The sequence below is a fragment of the Syzygium oleosum genome, unplaced genomic scaffold, assembly GCF_021117445.2.
Source record: "Syzygium oleosum isolate NSW1041296 unplaced genomic scaffold, Sole_v2.1 Sole_v2.17, whole genome shotgun sequence".
NCBI classification, from domain to species: domain Eukaryota; kingdom Viridiplantae; phylum Streptophyta; class Magnoliopsida; order Myrtales; family Myrtaceae; genus Syzygium; species Syzygium oleosum.
In genome coordinates, this window is record NW_026607501.1 from 8,445,239 (window position 1) to 8,462,306 (window position 17,068).

Genomic DNA, 17,068 nt, shown 5'->3' on the forward strand with positions numbered 1-17,068 from the left:
GAAATTCTTCAGTATGGATGAACAATTTTACGTTAAGGCTCTGGTCTACCAAGTGGAGGAGGATCGAAAAATCTCATGTTCCCCAATATACTTGAACAGATGATTTTAGGGCTTAGCAGCACTAAAGTGGGCCAGGAATGGCCACTGATGCAGTATACAGACAAATTAAGGAATGACCCTGACTCTGAGACAGTCGACAGGACCCAATGGCCATGATGACCGCCTCCTCACTCTTCACCGACTTCCTCTCCTCTGTTCTTCCGTCCAAGTCAACGCCACCTTCTCCTTCTCCTTCTTCTTGCACGGTGACATGGCTTCGCCTCCCGTCCCAACCCACCGATGCCCACCACCCGAAGTGGGCACCCCTCGTAGCCGACGTGGGTCCGTCGCCGTCGCCGTCGCCGTCGCCTTCCTCGGCGACGATGTCGACCGCGTGTCCTTCGCTGGCGTACGCGAACACCCTTTTCTTCAAATCGACCTATAACGTGCAGATCACGGTGGATGACAACGAGTCGGAGGAGAGGTTGGTGAACCGGTTCAGGAGAGAGGTCGCGAAGGCCGGCATCATCCGAGAATGCCGGCGCCGGAGGTTCTTCGAGACCAATCAGGAGTACAGGAAGCGAAAGGCTCGAGATGCTGCCAAACGAAATCGCCGGAGGTATTCTTTCCTTCTCTTTTGTTCAGGTTCTTGAATAAGATCTTTACTTGAGAATTCGCAGCTGTGGGTATTTGATTTTGCAAGTTCAGCTTCCATGTAAACTGTGATTGATCTGGTTTTTCTGACTTCCTAAATTCAGAAATTCTTTGCATAATTAGCCTCCAGTCCTCCACTATTGGCTTTTTTGTTGTTGTATGATCTCTCTTTTTTGTGGTGGGACTGTGCTTCTGTTTCTGTTTTGTTTGAATAGATAAGAGAACGGTAGTTCTTGCTTGGTGCATAAGAAAGTTAAACTGACATTGCATTGCTGTTACCAGAAGTGATGGACATTGGAATTTGAAGTAGAGGACAGCAATGACCGGCCGACTTCTGAAGGAAAACTTGACGGTGGCATTGAAATTAGATCATCACTAATAGCAGAATCCACGAGCTAGTTTGAGATTTAAGTCTATCACTTGTTTTGTCAAACTAGCCAATATCATTCCAAGATTGCCGGGTAGCCAGTAAAATATGCCGCTGTTTCTCCATTTCCTTCAAACTAGGGAGTGATGACCTTGGGTAATTATTGGTACTGAGATATGTTTGGTTAAATCTCAAATTAATTGCAGAATATGAGCAAAGAATCAATCTTTACTGGTGAAGATCAATGTCCTGCCACCGTTTCAGCGTGTCGAAGCAATTGAATCAGAAGCCATGTTTATTTACTTTGGAAACTGTCGTGCATGAGAAATATTGATCATTTTGCAATGTAGCCAGTCAATTTCTTCTTCTCTCTTGATGATGGTGATGAAAATGCATTACTTTTTATCTTGATGTTGGGTCAAAGATTTCTGGTAGTTGAATCTCATGATCTTTCGAATGTGCGTATCACGATATTCTTGCATATGTGACTAATTGAGACTTCCCAATAAAGTTTTTCACTTTTTTTTTTTCTCTTCCCAGGCGCCCGCAAGCTAAATTGGCAAAGAAGGCTAAACACGAGATGCCTAAGAAGAAAAGGGCTGATGATGATGAAGATGATAACTGGGATCTTCCTCAAGGAGACCTTCCATACTGACTGATGTTTACGTGCTGAATGTTAAGAAGATACTAGATGAACAGCATAGTTCTGGTGTGAGCAGTTGTGAAGAGGAGAGTGCCGATTCTAGCATTGAACGGCCTATAATGCTTTGGTGAGAGAGAAATTTCATCACATTATTCAGTTCCAAAGTAATGGAGTGGAGAGGGACTTTTCGCTTCCAGCAACGAGAAAAATAAATGCAATAGCCAAATGATGATGAGCAATATCGGTCAACCATAAACTTAGAAGAAGTGCACATATATTCTATTGGTCTGTCTGAGATGGATTACCGTGGATGGCATTGATATGCTACATACTCTCCAAAGACCGTCTTTGTTTCTGACTGAGTGAATTTCACTGATTCTATTTTGTTTACAATCATGCACTTGATTGTTTTCTTTCCCTTCATCCACTGTGTATTATCTTTTTGGTATGGTTTATTTTTCCATCAACAATATTCATCCGTGTAGGATACCTCGTTTTTTGTTTCAATTGGAGTGAATTTTTGGTGACAACAAGATGGATTCTCCACAACATTGATTAGCTTAGAAAAGGTTTGGACAATGGATACTAATATCCTACAAGGTGAAGAGGGGACGCAGCAACCAGACCTCACGCTTGATGCAAACTCTTCATTCTCAAGCACCCGTTGGTTTGAGCATGTGTCGAAGTCGAGGTCCTTGAATTTATCAAAGACAATGGTAAAACATTTCAGCTACTCATACATTTATTCGAGCTGCAGTCTCTATTTTGTTTTCTTTGTTTGATGTTGTACGAACTTGGTGGATGAGATGCTTGTTTTGAGGAGTTCTTGTGTGAGGACTGGAGAATGCAAATATTATGCATAACAAATATAGATCAGAGCTCAATTAAGGCACTTGACAGGTCCTGTAACTTTTATGCAGCAAAGCTATCTGAGTGACTTTGCCTAGGAAGAGCTAAATGTTGATTTGCGTGGTTGGTTCTTCGGTTTTAACAATGAGAGATGGATATGCTGATGTTTATGTCAGCATATGAGACTGAGCGAGAACGGGTTAATAAGGACAACAGTCCGAGCTGAAGAGATGGCTTTTGGGTTTTTCTGTGCAATGCTGAGGCTGTGTCCTGACTCTCTTTTGTTCCTTCTTTTTCTTCCCATTAATGTCTCGGGGGCCGAACATTAATTGGGTTCAAAGCCCGTAAAGCCTGTTGAAGAGAGTGATGGGTTTGGATCACGGGAATTGAAGTATGGACCGACCCTAGCTTCGCCGAAGACGAAGGATAATGCAGTAGGCGAAGACGGTACCTGCAATATGGTCATGTGCTGTTGCATTGTAGAGTTCATGCACCTTTACTCGGGGGTTCCTCTTCTCTTGTGAATGGATGTCTTGCATTGACTGGTATTATGGATATGGTGCAGAGTCCAAAGGGTGTTGTAGCTTTTGCGATTCAATGGGGTTTAGCCTCTAGCAGACATGGACAGGACAACATCATGTGCGAAATCCGAAGCAATCTTATCAGACATGGATAAGTGGGCCACTAGGCCAGTAGAGGTTTTGTCTTGTGTCCTTGTCTTGGAGTCTTCTTTTCTCGTTCTCCGTACATTAAATCTTCAGGGGGTCCTAGGGTCGCCACCATTTGCATGGTTTTACCAAATGACCTCCATTTTGACCATTAAGAGGTGTCCGATCATTTCATTGCACCCACCAACCTGAAGAAAGCGTAACACAACTTCCATTAACGTGGGGTTTGGTTTCCAAATTTCTTTGTAGCTTCAAGTGAAGGGAAAGAAGGATTGGAGTTTAGGGGATGCTGATGACGATTTCGACTCGTACGCTAAATAGGTTTAGTAAATGATAATACCGTTGGGATTGATTCGATATATAACGAGGAGTGCCGAGACCGAGAGCATTTCGGGTGAAAATCGGTCTTAGTGCACTGCATCAGGATTGGAAATCAATGTAGATTCAATCTATATGCTACTGCAATAGCTAAGAATACGGTTTTACCGTAAAGGAGTCTAGCATCATGTCGACTAAGTTAACACAAAAGGGAAGTCGCATACTAAATGGATTTATTAAATGACTCCGGGTGCTTAAAATGGACACGCTAATTGAAATAACCACTTACACTTCGATGCATCATTTAATACACTTATTTATCGTATATGAGTTTTAGGGTGCGCATGAATACCATTCTCGCGCTGGCGCTATTCGAACGAAATGATTTTTTTGATTCCGTGCTGGAAACAATTTACGAGTATTTGAAGGTGTTTGATAAATGTCCAAAATTTCTATTCCCAGAGTAGAAAAGAACGAAATGCGTTTAGTAACTACACAAAATTTCTGTTCCCAAATAATATTTTAATAATATTTTGAATTGTTTAAAATTTTTTAACGGGCCCTTAGTATCTCTAGTATTATGGTGTTACTCTCTGCGTGGGTCAACGAGGGGGTGGAAGTAGGCAAAGCGGATGGATGAGATTGAAGAGGGAATGAAGGCCACAGGATGTTGCGGTGGAAATCGAGTTTTGAGAGCCACTTGTCAGGTCGACCATCAGTGACGTGGCCCATCTAACCATCTTTCTACGTGGAGAAGGAACGTACACGTGCAGGTGGCAAGTGACAAGTAGTATCAGGCAATAGAACTAAAAAAAGAAACCTTGCGCAAAATCACTAATTCATCGCTTTAAATAAATTCACGAATTAAATTGATGCTAGTTATGGTAACAAAATTTATGAAATTGCCACGTCAAATAAGGTAGCTAATTACAAAGAGATATTAATCGAAGATCGATACGTTATTTAATATGTCAATTTTAGAAGTCGATCTTCATATGCACTCGATATTTCTCTAAGAATTATATGGCCAATTTCTTATGGGAGGAAAACACTAAAAAGTTTGAGTTTGCATCCTTAAAAGTCCTCAAAACAGTTATATTTTCAATATATATATATATATATATACATGCATTTTAGAAATTGAGGTATTTATTTTCCACGTTAGAAATTGAGGTGTACGTTGTATAAGCGCTGTTAAGACAGCCGATGACTTACTGCCGGTAACCGGTCATTCCGGTCTCCAACACCGGTAACCGGTCGTTCCGGTCTCCCGCATTTTTCAACTTTATTGCGAAGCCTCTGTTTCTGGATTCTCCTACTACTTGCTTGCTGTTGTTAAAGTGTCCAGTGCTTTCTTCCACAGCCACCTTCTTCTTATCTCCTGCTGAACTGATCTCTCTCTCTCTCTCTCTCTCGCTCTCTCTCTCTCTCGAACCTCCTGGCTAGTGAACTTCCATCTACGATCATGGGTAATTGATAAGTAGAAACGTAACCTTCTTCTTATCTTCTGTTCATGGATGATGATGCTCTGATGGTGCTGATATCTGTTCTTTCTTTTGGGTGTGTTTGGCAGGCAAGGTGAAGATTGGAATAAACGGTAACGGATCACGCTTCACCCACTTCTTTTTTTCTGTTGAATTGGGTCTTGTCTTTGCTCTGTTTTCATGGGTTTCTGTTCTTGCTCCTACCCAGATCATATCTCGGGGTTTATGGGCCACTGATCATTTGCTGTTGCAGGTTTTGGTAGGATCGGCCGCTTGGTGGCTAGAGTTGCTTTGCAGCGAGACGATGTCGAGCTCGTCGCCGTCAACGACCCCTTCATTTCCACCGATTATATGGTACTTCTCTGCACTTCTCATGGATTATGTTTCTTTGTTTTTCGCTTATGTCGGCGGCAGCAACCGCTATCTGTTCTCTCCTTGATTTTTGTTTAACATGCAGAACATGTATATGGTGTTGGTCTCTAGACTTGTTAAAGCTTTTGGGACTTGTTCTTTGTGGTTGTTGATCAGTTCCCTGTTGGATTTGAAGTGCTTTTGATTTGTTAACTTTAGAGTCTTCACGGTTTATCTACTATTGGATCAATATTTCTTAGCGCCGAAGTGAGTTTTGATGTTTTGATTGTCGTGTTATTCGACTTATTTGTGTTCTTTTATGATGCAGACGTATATGTTCAAGTATGACAGTGTTCACGGTCAGTGGAAACATCACGAGCTTAAGGTTAAAGACTCCAATACTCTTCTCTTTGGTGAGAAGCCTGTTACAGTCTTCGGTGTCAGGTACTGGTGCTGTCTTCCCCTCGTCTGAGCCTGAGCTTGTTCTCAACCTCTATTTGTATTACGAGAAGATTGATTTAACTCTGGATATGTATGGTTGATGCTTTAGGAACCCGGAGGAGATTCCATGGGGTGAAACAGGAGCTGAGTTCATTGTGGAATCTACTGGGGTTTTCACTGATAAGGAAAAGGCAGCTGCTCACCTGAAGGTTTGTGTTCAGATTTCTTTTAGTTTCAGTGCTAAACTAATCCTCTGCATTATGAGTGCTATGGTTAGTTAAGGAGAATCCAAGGAATTGGTTTTCGTCCTTAAAAGTGTTCTCTCACTCCATAAAAGTGTTAGTTTTATCTATATTCTGAGTTTGCAAGTGGAGTTTTTGCATATAAAGCCGCTACTGAGGCAGTCTCTTTTCTTATGTATGAGAAAGGGTGGAAGTGCTTTAAAAGCATGGAAAAACTTTTCTGCTTTGTAATCTAACTATATTTTGATAATCCGGAGAAATGAAAAAAATGCGAATTTTATTTTGTTTGAACTATCGAGGGATTATCACCACACTTGCATGTTTGAGTGCTGTTCTCTTTTTGTCCAAATTCCATAAAAGTGAGATTTATCAATCCCTAACCTGCTGATTTCTAGTTGCTGAGTTCTGCTTCATCTGCTCATGCCTTGTCCATTTGTTTTTCGCTGATTTTTGGGAATTCTTGACCAGTAGTTATAAATAAGGCCCAACTTATTTGCAGGGTGGAGCAAAGAAGGTGGTCATTTCAGCTCCTAGCAAGGATGCACCTATGTTTGTTGTTGGTGTCAATGAGAAGGAATACAAGCCCGACCTGGACATTGTTTCCAATGCTAGTTGCACCACCAACTGCTTGGCTCCCCTTGCAAAGGTTCATACCCATCTCTTTCTTGGAATGACATTTATTATTCTATTGACTTAAGGGTTAATTTGTCGCATTGTGTTTTTCATAGGTCATTAATGATCGATTTGGCATTGTTGAGGGTCTAATGACTACTGTTCACTCTATCACGGGTAAGCTCTTCGAATTGTCCATAGTAATTGGATGAGCACACTGATTACTGGTAATAATTTTTTCCCCTTAATATCTTTATTTGTTTTTACAGCTACACAAAAAACTGTTGATGGTCCATCGATGAAGGACTGGAGAGGTGGAAGAGCTGCTTCCTTTAACATCATTCCAAGCAGCACCGGGGCTGCAAAGGTAATATATTATACAGTACGATATACATTAGGTACTTAGGGAACATAATATGGTTTCTTAATAGGTGAGTATCTGTTCAAGTTATTGACTCTTTTCTGTGTTTGATATTGGATTCAAGGCTGTAGGTAAAGTTCTTCCTGCACTCAATGGTAAATTGACTGGCATGGCTTTCCGTGTTCCGACCGTTGATGTCTCTGTTGTCGACCTCACCGTCAGATTGGAAAAAAGCGCTACCTATGAGCAAATCAAGGCTGCTATAAAGTATGGCTTGATAATCTTTTCTTGAACTAGCTAGATTTCTATTATCTGGCTATGGAGGTCGACTGTTTTGCTGTTTTTCATCTTAGTTTAATCCCATGAGCTTAATATATGGTCATATAGGGAGGAGTCCGAGGGGAAACTCAAGGGAATTTTGGGTTACACCGAAGAAGATGTGGTTTCTACTGATTTTGTGGGTGATAGCAGGTATTGATCTATGCCTTACTTGAGTTTAAGGAAGTCGTCCTGGGAATCAGCTCCTCTCGTTGTTACCACCTCCTGAATTCAGAATGAAGATGACCAGTTTTCAAAGGAATTATCTTAATCTGACTATGGTTCTTTCAGGTCGAGTATTTTCGATGCTAAGGCCGGTATTGCATTAAACGAGAACTTTGCGAAGCTGGTTTCTTGGTACGACAACGAATGGGGCTACAGGTTAGTTTCCGAGTACTCCCATTTCCTTTCTGTTTTCTGTTAAACTTTTATATTTCTATGCTTAAATTCACCCTCACCCTCTTCTATGGAAGAAAATATATGCAAGATGATATCTTGGATCTTACATTTCTCACTGATCCAATTTTTTGCAGCTCCCGAGTGATTGACCTGATTGTGCACATGGCGTCTTGCCATTAAGTGGTGGTGCAAGGAGGGCAGTACTCAATAATGTCAACGTGTTTTTCGGACACGCGTGTGACGGTGTGTGTTTGTCCAATAAGAGCGAAGCATGCAATAAAGAAAAGGTTTGTTTGTGGAACGTTTTTGTCCAGGTTGTCTGATGGGGCATGGAAATCCCCAGGTGTTCTGCTTTGCGGTGTGTATACCCTTGTGGATCTTATTATAAAGTTGTTCGGATAGATGAGAGGTTCTCTCCCTCTCCCTCTCCCTCTCCCTCTCCCTCTCCCCATTAGAACTTCACTGACATGAGAAGGCGATCTAGTTACTTCGATGCGATGTTTAGGGCGACTTGTTTTTCGTTTATTGGTTGGTTTTGTCTTATGGTAACTGCGAAATGTGTGGCCTGTACCGGCCATTTGTGGGGTTAGGGTGTTCATGAGACAGGCGAGGGAGTTGTGTAATCCAGGACTTGTCGATGTGGACCAGATGGGTGTTTGAAGCACTTGTTGCAGAACACCACCAACGAAAGTACAGGGGTGGGAGTGACAGTCTTGCTGCTCCGTCGATGACCGATGGATGACATCGATCATTCTCCAACGAGCGAGACCCAATTTGAGTAGCGATTGTTAGCAGGAGCCCGACACTTGGTTGATTTGCTCCACCCCGACAAATCGTCCGACTGTTTAGGCGGACATTGCACGGGGAAAGCTTTGTGGTTGCAGGAGCGTCTGGTCTGGTCGAAAACGGGCATTGTCAACTTCCAGCCACAATCCTGAGTAGAAACTCGCTCGCTCGAAATCTTCGACCTTGACCTGAAATCAGTAGAGGTTCGCGATTATGCATTAGCCGGAAGCTTGTCGTCGATGAGCTGTACAGAAATAGTGTTCCTTGTGCTCGCACCCATCGATTAGAAACTTTGAGGCTTAAAAATACATTATTGTCCAAATGGGACGTGGCCATTGCATCCCGACTTGTTTCTGAGCTACTAGCATTGGGATAAAATGAGGGGCCCGAACATAAAAGAAGTTAGTGGTCTAAATCAGGCCGTAAACAGCACATTCCACATAGCACATTGATGAAATTCACTAATGATATGCTTAATGAGCTCATCTGTCAGGAGGAGCAGTTTAAGTGGAGTACGTGATACACGACCATAGCCTATTCGAACGATGTTATACAATGCATGTATAGATACATATATGTATATATATTTTTTCTTATTTAATTTAAATCTCATGCCTTGTGTGCTTTGACATTTCTGATTCAAAACACTCGTCGCCTCGTGTATTTCAACATACTATCATGTGAAATTTATCGAATTAAAATTTTAATATTTTTATTTTATTTTATTTTTTCGAATATTTATTTATTTTTTATTCTTTCTTTTTTTTTTTCATTTTCAAACTCGCTGGTCCATGAACTTTGATTCGAGACCCTTGCCGCGCAGCGAGGGTCGCCTCGCGGTGTGGTCACTGGGCGAGGGCGCTCGAACTTTTAATTCGTTCGCGGGTCGGGCCCTCGAGCCGAGCCTAACTCGATGCGCAATATGGTCCATGAACTTTTGATTTGTGCAACGTAGCCCCCGAACTTTTGGTACACGTTCAATTTAGTTCTTAAACTGTATGAAGCGAAGGAAAAAAAAAGAAAAGAAAAGAAAAAAAGAAAAAGAAAAATTCAAAAATAATATAGTCATTAAAATTAATTCAAGATCGGATGCTCGATCTTGGTACCAGTTGAGTTTTTGTATAACGATAGGGATTACATTATTAACGATTCAATTCAAAACACACGTCGCCGCGTGTATGTCAACATATAAGCTATCTTATATATTTTATGTATGGAAAATGACACAAATAGTCCTAAATTTGGCTCAATGTGCAATGCGGTCCCCCGAACTTTTAATTTGTTCAAGCAGGTCTCTAAACTTTAACTCGACGCGCAATATGGCCCTCGAACTTTTAATTTATACAACGTAGCCCCGAACTTTTGTATACGCTCAATTTAGTTCTTAAATTGTATGATTCACCTATGTCATTATCCCTTTACGTAATCGAGGGATTTAGAGATTTAAACTCAAATCTGTAAGGAGTGAAGCCTCGGATAATTAAACACTAAAACATAATTAATCGAGGAATACTTGCCCCCTTTTTTATCGCTCCCCCTTTCCTCCAAACTCTCCCATTCAAACGGTCTCTTCTCTTTCTCTCTCTAAAAAATGCAGCAAATCCAACATCACCGCCGCCGCCGCCACGAAGCCCCGCCTTATCTCTTCTTCTCCCCCGCCTTCCCTAAACCCCCTCTAAACCCTCCCTCCTCCCTCCACCTCCCCCGCCACCTCCGCCGCCTCCGCCTCCGCCGGTGGCCGCCCCTCCTCCTCCTCCTCGCCGGCCGCCCCTCCTCCCCTGTGGCCCCCGCCAGATGCTTCAGCTCCGACGAGTTCCCCGTCGACGAGACCTTCCTCCAGAACTTCGGCCCCAAGGACAAGGAGACCGAGGACCAGGCCCGCCGCCGCAACTGGATCGAGCGCGGCTGGGCCCCCTGGGAGGAGGTCCTCTCCCCCGAGGCCGACTTCGCCCGCAAGTCCCTCAACGAAGGGGAGGAGGTCCCCCTCCAGTCCCCCGACGCCATCGAGGCCTTCCGCATGCTCAACCCCCGCCACCGCCGGCAGCGGATGAGGGAGCTGGGCCTCACCGAGGACGAGTGGTACCGCAAGCAGTTCGAGATCAAGGGCGAGATCCCCGAGAGGCTGAGCACGCTGTGGGCGGGGCCCTTGGTCGTCCGGCAGGTTGCCCCGCGCGACTGGCCTCCCAGGGGCTGGGACGTCGACAGGGAGGAGCTCCGGTTCATCCGCGAGGGGCACCGGATGATGTCGGAGAGGGTGGATTTGGAGGATTTGGAGAGCAGAGTGAGCGCCGATACGGATGATATGTGTCTGGACAGGTACAAAGTTTTCCTCAAGCAGTACAACGAGTGGGTCGAGGCGAATAAGGACAGGTTGGAGGAGGAATCTTATAAGGTGCTCTTTTGCCTTTTCTCGAGAATTTGCTTCAGGCGTTGATGCAAGAGCTGTTTTATGAGCAATTGCTGCGTATCATCTGACTTGACGCAAATCGAATTAAGCGCCAATGTGGTTTGAGACTAAATTTCTCTCTCTCTTTTCTTCTTCTTCTTCAGTATGACCAAGACTACCATCCTGGACGAAGGAAAAGAGGCAAAGATTACAAAGAGGGCATGGTAGAACTAATTTCTGAAACTTACACCATCATGTTGCATCCATAAGCTTTCTAAATGCTTCGAAAGATGGGTTGTCTTACTTTGCTTTTTTTCGTTGTTTGATGCAGTACGAGCTGCCTTTCTATTATCCTGGGCAGGTAACTTCCTTTTAAGTTAAATGAAGTGTGAGACTCGGACTTGTATAGCCGCGACTAATAATGCACGTGACAGGATATCCTTTTTCATTATTCATAATTAGGTGTTTCTTTTATTGGGTTTTCTCGGCAGCAAGCTGGTCTTCATACCCTAAATTTGGTCAATTTCTTTAATCCTGTCGGCATATGTTGTTTGAAAATTTAGAACCAGCAACTTGTAATTACGAACAACAACCTGTATAACATTTCCTTCTTCAAGGTGTGACTATGTAATTGGCTTATTGGCCATGCATCAATTCTCTACTGTTGTGAAAAAGGACGTATAGTCTCAACTTGTTGAGCGATTGCTTTTAGTTTGTCATGTAATGCTTGTGTGAGTCTTTTGCTACATAGAAATACATTATTTCTTTAATTGTTTACATTATAGATCCACACTTTCTAGTTGTTTATTCAAATTCCAAATTTCAGATGCTTATGTAATATGAGATTACGTGAGCTTTACATTAGAGAGATTATTCTACAGATTTGCGAGGGGAAGGTCACCACTTTACACCTTTATCAAGGAGCATTTGTTGATGTGGGAGGCGTATATGACGGGTACAGTTGTTTGCTCACATATCATCAAATTACTTTGCCTTTCTTGTTGGTTATCTTACCGTTGTCTCTGTTACTTTCATTGAAGATTACTAGTAATCACTGAATATTACTAGCTCAACTAGTCCTAGTGGAATCGGCATGCTGCTTTATTTTTGCTGACAACTGTTTTCCATTGTAACGATGTACTCCTTCAGCAGCAATGCTTAATTGGGTATCATACGATGCAATGGACAAAACGGAGGTTTAGGTATATCGCAAAATCACTGAGGTTTCCAATTGGAGCTTTAGCATTTGAACTTGCGATTTCTGCTTTGGTCCCAGGAACATGGTGTTCCCTCATCATTATTCATAATAGCAAGCAGCTTATTTCACGGATAGGTGGTGGATACTCATGTCTCTAATGAAACAGAATCTCTACTGGTTGCAGTGGATGTGAATGTTTATTATGCCCATCTTTCTAGTTTTTCAAAATTTCAAACTGACAAGACATGTATGTACAAAGAAGAGGTATAAAGAATATCCAGACTTCAAGGAACACAGATGAAATATACAGTGATTAATTTGAGAATCCACAACCATGAAGATTCTTTTATCATATGGCAACAAAACCCATCTGCAATACATGTATTCTGCATCTTAAATGCTAGGACTCGGGGAATATTAATGTATTATAGGTAGATATGTATGTCATATGATTAAAGTTCTTGACTATAGTATTGTGCCATGCTGCAGGTGGGTTCCTATTAAAGGAAACGATTGGTATTGGATCCGCCATCACATAAAAGTTGGTATGCATGTTATTGTCGAAATCCTGGTGAGTGTCATTTGTACAGCTTCTTCATTAGTTGTCATGATTTTCTTTTGTTTTTTGCACAAATCTGCAAAAGGCCAATTTGGAACATACACTATTTGGAGGCAACTTCTTTCTTTATCGTCCTGGTTTGACTTAGAAAACTACATTGACTCTCCAAATTTTGAAAATGAATTTGTCAAGTTAAAGTCCCAAGTAAAAGTCATAAAGCCACAGTCAAAGTCGCAGCCAAGCAAACAGGCTCTAAATTTATTGGATGGATTATAAACTCAGTTGTTTCTGTTTAATTACTTTCGTTTCTATGCCTCCACTTTTTTCTTCATCAATAAATCATATACGTATTGTGTGTCTCAGGATTGACTGTACACATTTGCTTTTATCTGCAGGCAAAGCGAGACCCATACAGGTTTCGATTTCCTCTTGAAATGCGTTTTGTCTATCCTAACATAGATCACCTGATGTACGTAAATCTTTCTCCTTACTTTAGTTCTGTTCAGCAGGGTCATGGGCCATTTTGGGAGCTATTTAATGTTATCTTCTATGTCAGCCATCATTTGTAGTGATTCTTGCATTTGATATGTGTTCTTACTTGCAGCTTTAACAGGTTTGAGTTTCCACCAATATTTCATCGGGATGAGGATAGCAATCCTGATGAATTGCGGGTCTGTGACGGTTGTTTCAAAATTGCAGTCCTCCTAGTGTGGTTGGATTTGAGCATGACTCGATATTCAATGCTTGATCTATTGATTAGACATTTTAACTAGAGCTCTAGTATATAAATGGAACAAACTTCTGATTGCTTATCTGCGAGGATTAGCAAGGATTACTTGTGAAGTCTTAGCCAGATTAAGCTTCAATTGAATTATTTCTGTTTAGGCTCAGATTCATACAAACAGGTTTTTTTTTTCTCTGTACAACACACAAACAGAATCTGCTTTTTCCGCTAGAACACACATGCAAAATAAGTCCTCTTGATTTTGTCAAAGCACATACTTAAATGTGATCATGAAGCATTTTGCTTTTATGTGGACCTTTCTCCAGAAAAGATCCAGTCTCTATAGAGTTCTAATAACCGACATCTTTTTCTTTGCTCCTTCACATGCAGCGTGATTGTGGAAGACCTCCTATACCTAGAAAAGACCCAGGAACAAAACCTGAAGAGGAGTCTCTATTGTCGAATCACCCTTATGTTGATAAGGTACTTGTGTGGATAAGATCCATTCATCTTCCTTTTGCAGCAGTGCATTGTTAAAAGGAATTATCTGCATGAGTGTATCTGTTACTGTCCATCGTGAAAATTCCAGTGACAGTATATGAAGAGTCTTCTTAACAAGTGATGTAGCATAATAACCAAGTCATCTCTGAATTGTAGGTCATCCTCGTGTATTATTAAAGCACATTCTGTGTAGCTTGATCTATTTTCTAAGAGCACTCGTTGACTAGCTTCCTATATAAAATCCGTGGCAAGGGTTTCCTAGGATGGTAACTTTTTGGAAAATTTGCGAGGTGTTCCCATATTGATGGTTTTTTCTTCAACTTTTTGGTTTTGAGTAGCATACACATTGACACACAAATTATTCACAACTGAATGGCAAACAAGAGGTCCTGAGTGCACTTAAAAGATTAGGGGGGGGGGGCGTATGTCCCAAGGCAACAAGTGCTGAAGTGCTACTTAAGAGTCCTACCTTTTTGTTGGTGAGAATCGATTAGATTTGAGTGCATTTTGGACTTTGTTTTTGTCATTCATTGTAGGTTTATTGGTCTTAAGCACCTACCCATGTTAGGAAGGGAAATAAAAAAAACCTAGTGGCTCTCACATTTGTTTTGTTGGCAAAGGCTCAATTGCTTCTTCAGGGCCTCCCATCTTTCTAGGGCTTGGCCCCTCTTGACAAAGCTTCTTAACTTGGTCCTTGGATTTTGTTACCAAAACGCAAGTGATGAATGCAATAATGTCCTCCATGTGTACAAAAAGGTTGAAATTTCTTTTATGTGTAACCAAGTTCGTTGGCATTTGTTTCAACACATCATGATGTTTCTAAAATTCTGACTGATGAATATATGCATTTCCACTCAACTATTCCGTTATGCTATGAGGTTTTCTTCATACTTTTCGCCCTTGTTATGCATTGCGACCACAGCTGCCTGGTCTATAATGTGTTGAAAAATACCGATTGCATAGTTATCTTTATAATAAACTTTAAAAGTCTGTGGTCTTTTAAATGCAAATCTTGCTATTGATTTTAGCTCATGTATGAATTGTTGTTGTTCAATATTTCGTGTGGTGTGGCTTTATGCAGTTGTGGCAGATGCATGTCGCTGAGCAAATGATTTTGGATGATTTGGAGGTCAATCCTGAGAAGTACCAAAACCAAAAATTATCTGAGTTAGTTGATGATGATTATGATGAAGAGAAAAGTGTTGAATATACCAAAGCTTATTATAAGAAGTCCTTGATACCAAAAGTTATTCTGGTAGGTTATTTGATGTTTAAGATGCGCCAGTCTTATAATTGGTGATTTCTCTAATATTACCTGGTACTTTTGGGCAGAAAACTAGTGTGAGAGAACTTGACTTGGAAGCGGCTTTAGCTGAGCGTGAGGTTAGTTATTGCTTTGTTGCATAGATTGTATCTTCACTATTCAAGTACTGTTCATATGAAATTTTAGTCACTGCTGTGGCTTGATTTCATATGCATATGTCCCATTTTGTCTAGATTTAGATGATACTCTGGTTTTGTTTGCCAAGTCACTTAGTGAGATGTCTGTTGATTGGCTTTCTGTCTACATGTAGTTCCATAACAAAATGAGAAAAGAAGCAGAAGAAAGGGGAGAGGCATATAAAATTTCCAAATTCAAGCGAAATATTGAGATGGATGAGTATGATTTGATGCATTGGCGTCGGTCATTTGAAGAAAGAGAAGCCTTGATCAGGGATATCAGCTGGTAATGCTATGTCATTTTAACATGTTTGACTTTTTGATATTCAATTTAATTTATCTTTCCAATTGTAAATTGTTTGACGTCTGTCGTGTTCTCTAACTGAATATTTTGGAAAACAAAACTAACCAAAAGGATGCAATCACCCGATCTAATTGTTTTCCTTTATATAACATGTAATATGTGAAAGATTCCACATGCCACTTATGTTGTCATTGACAGATTTCCAGGAATGACAGAATTTAGCACATGTTTGGTATTCTTATTCCTACAATGTGCCAGTTTGCTTTGGGCTTTATTATTTTGTCTTAAAAGGGTGAGGGGAGAAGAAATCAGTTGCATTGAGAAAGTGGTTCAACAAAGCAGTTTGCAGTAAGAAAAATGGTCCATGAAAGGAACTAATGTTTGCCCACGTGAAATGAAAACTTTAGTTCATTCAAATTTGTCAAATGAAGCAAAATGGTTTTGGTCACTGTCTACCTATTGATAGCCTTTACTTTCGTACGTGTGACTTAATAATTTTCTTGTGAGCATCTTAATGTATATAATGCATGCTGATATCCTTTGCTGAGTATAAGATTCTCTAGCTGGGTCGAAATTCTTGTAAACATTACAAGGGAACGGCTATGATGATATCCTTTTTGGTATATTTAGAAAGCAAGTTTTTCTGGAAGCTGTTGTTCATGTCCTTTTGGAGTGCTAAGAATGTTTCGTCACCAAATCAACGAAAAACCTTTTCTTTCATTCTCTCTTCACAAAATGCCAGAGAACTTTGTTCCTGGAATCATGGTACTTAGAATTTTTTCTGTGATAATGTTCACTTAACAAGGCGTGTCATTTTTACAGCCGACAAACCCTGGTTCTGCCACTGGAACAGCCAGGAAGGTATGTAGACGGCAGTTACTTTGGCAAGGATCAATACGATCCTTCCAACCCTTTATACAGGTACGACTACTGGGGCGAGCCGAAGAACTCAGAGAAAAGCAAGCAACAGCGGATGACGGACGCCCACAACAAATCCATTGTCGGCAAGGGCGTTGTGTGGTATGAAATGCCTTATGAAGATGTCATCAAGCAAAAGATGCAGAGAGAAGCTGCATCGCAAGGAGTGATGCAGAAAGAAGTTGAGGATCCAGACAGCAATGAAGTCGATGAGGATGAGGATGACGACGACGACGATTTTGATTACAGCATTCTTGGCGACCCGAACATTAGTTTTGAGAATCAGCCTCTTGTCAATGGGACCGAATCTTCTAGAATATCAGATGAAGGTATGTTTGAGGACTAATGTAGCGCACTGTGGGTTAGTGGGAAGTCATCTCTTTGTACAGTGGAACAAATGTTATCTTTCCTTTCTTTGGTTTCCTCTCTCTCTCTCTCTCTCTGGTGAAATTACGAATAGCCAAAGAATACTCACGATCAGCGGGAGAGCATCATAAAGTATGATG

At 41.3% G+C, this 17,068-nt stretch overlaps 3 protein-coding genes across 3 annotated transcripts; all 3 read left to right on the forward strand.

Annotated features, from left to right (window-relative positions):
• Positions 1 to 130: 130 nt before the first annotated feature.
• Positions 131 to 2,099, forward strand: LOC115678767 (30S ribosomal protein S21, chloroplastic-like). The gene is made up of 2 exons (XM_030602201.2): positions 131 to 658; positions 1,601 to 2,099. The coding sequence occupies exons 1-2, from the start codon at positions 207 to 209 to the stop codon at positions 1,713 to 1,715; spliced, it is 567 nt and encodes a 188-aa protein (XP_030458061.2). The 5' UTR covers positions 131 to 206; the 3' UTR covers positions 1,716 to 2,099.
• Positions 2,100 to 4,862: 2,763 nt separating this feature from the next.
• Positions 4,863 to 8,163, forward strand: LOC115678766 (glyceraldehyde-3-phosphate dehydrogenase, cytosolic). Its single transcript, XM_030602200.2, has 12 exons — positions 4,863 to 5,007; positions 5,112 to 5,135; positions 5,276 to 5,376; positions 5,702 to 5,817; positions 5,924 to 6,023; positions 6,556 to 6,702; positions 6,785 to 6,845; positions 6,938 to 7,035; positions 7,154 to 7,296; positions 7,417 to 7,500; positions 7,639 to 7,728; positions 7,881 to 8,163. Exons 1-12 carry the CDS (start codon positions 5,004 to 5,006, stop codon positions 7,924 to 7,926), a joined length of 1,014 nt encoding a protein of 337 aa, XP_030458060.1. The 5' UTR covers positions 4,863 to 5,003; the 3' UTR covers positions 7,927 to 8,163.
• A 2,112-nt stretch (positions 8,164 to 10,275) lies between these two features.
• On the forward strand, positions 10,276 to 16,985 carry LOC115678715 (protein PLASTID TRANSCRIPTIONALLY ACTIVE 10). The gene is made up of 12 exons (XM_030602128.2): positions 10,276 to 10,924; positions 11,083 to 11,142; positions 11,250 to 11,279; positions 11,800 to 11,873; positions 12,606 to 12,687; positions 13,071 to 13,144; positions 13,280 to 13,346; positions 13,790 to 13,882; positions 14,982 to 15,155; positions 15,233 to 15,283; positions 15,475 to 15,626; positions 16,467 to 16,985. Exons 1-12 carry the CDS (start codon positions 10,550 to 10,552, stop codon positions 16,906 to 16,908), a joined length of 1,674 nt encoding a protein of 557 aa, XP_030457988.2. The 5' UTR covers positions 10,276 to 10,549; the 3' UTR covers positions 16,909 to 16,985.
• Positions 16,986 to 17,068: the final 83 nt, after the last annotated feature.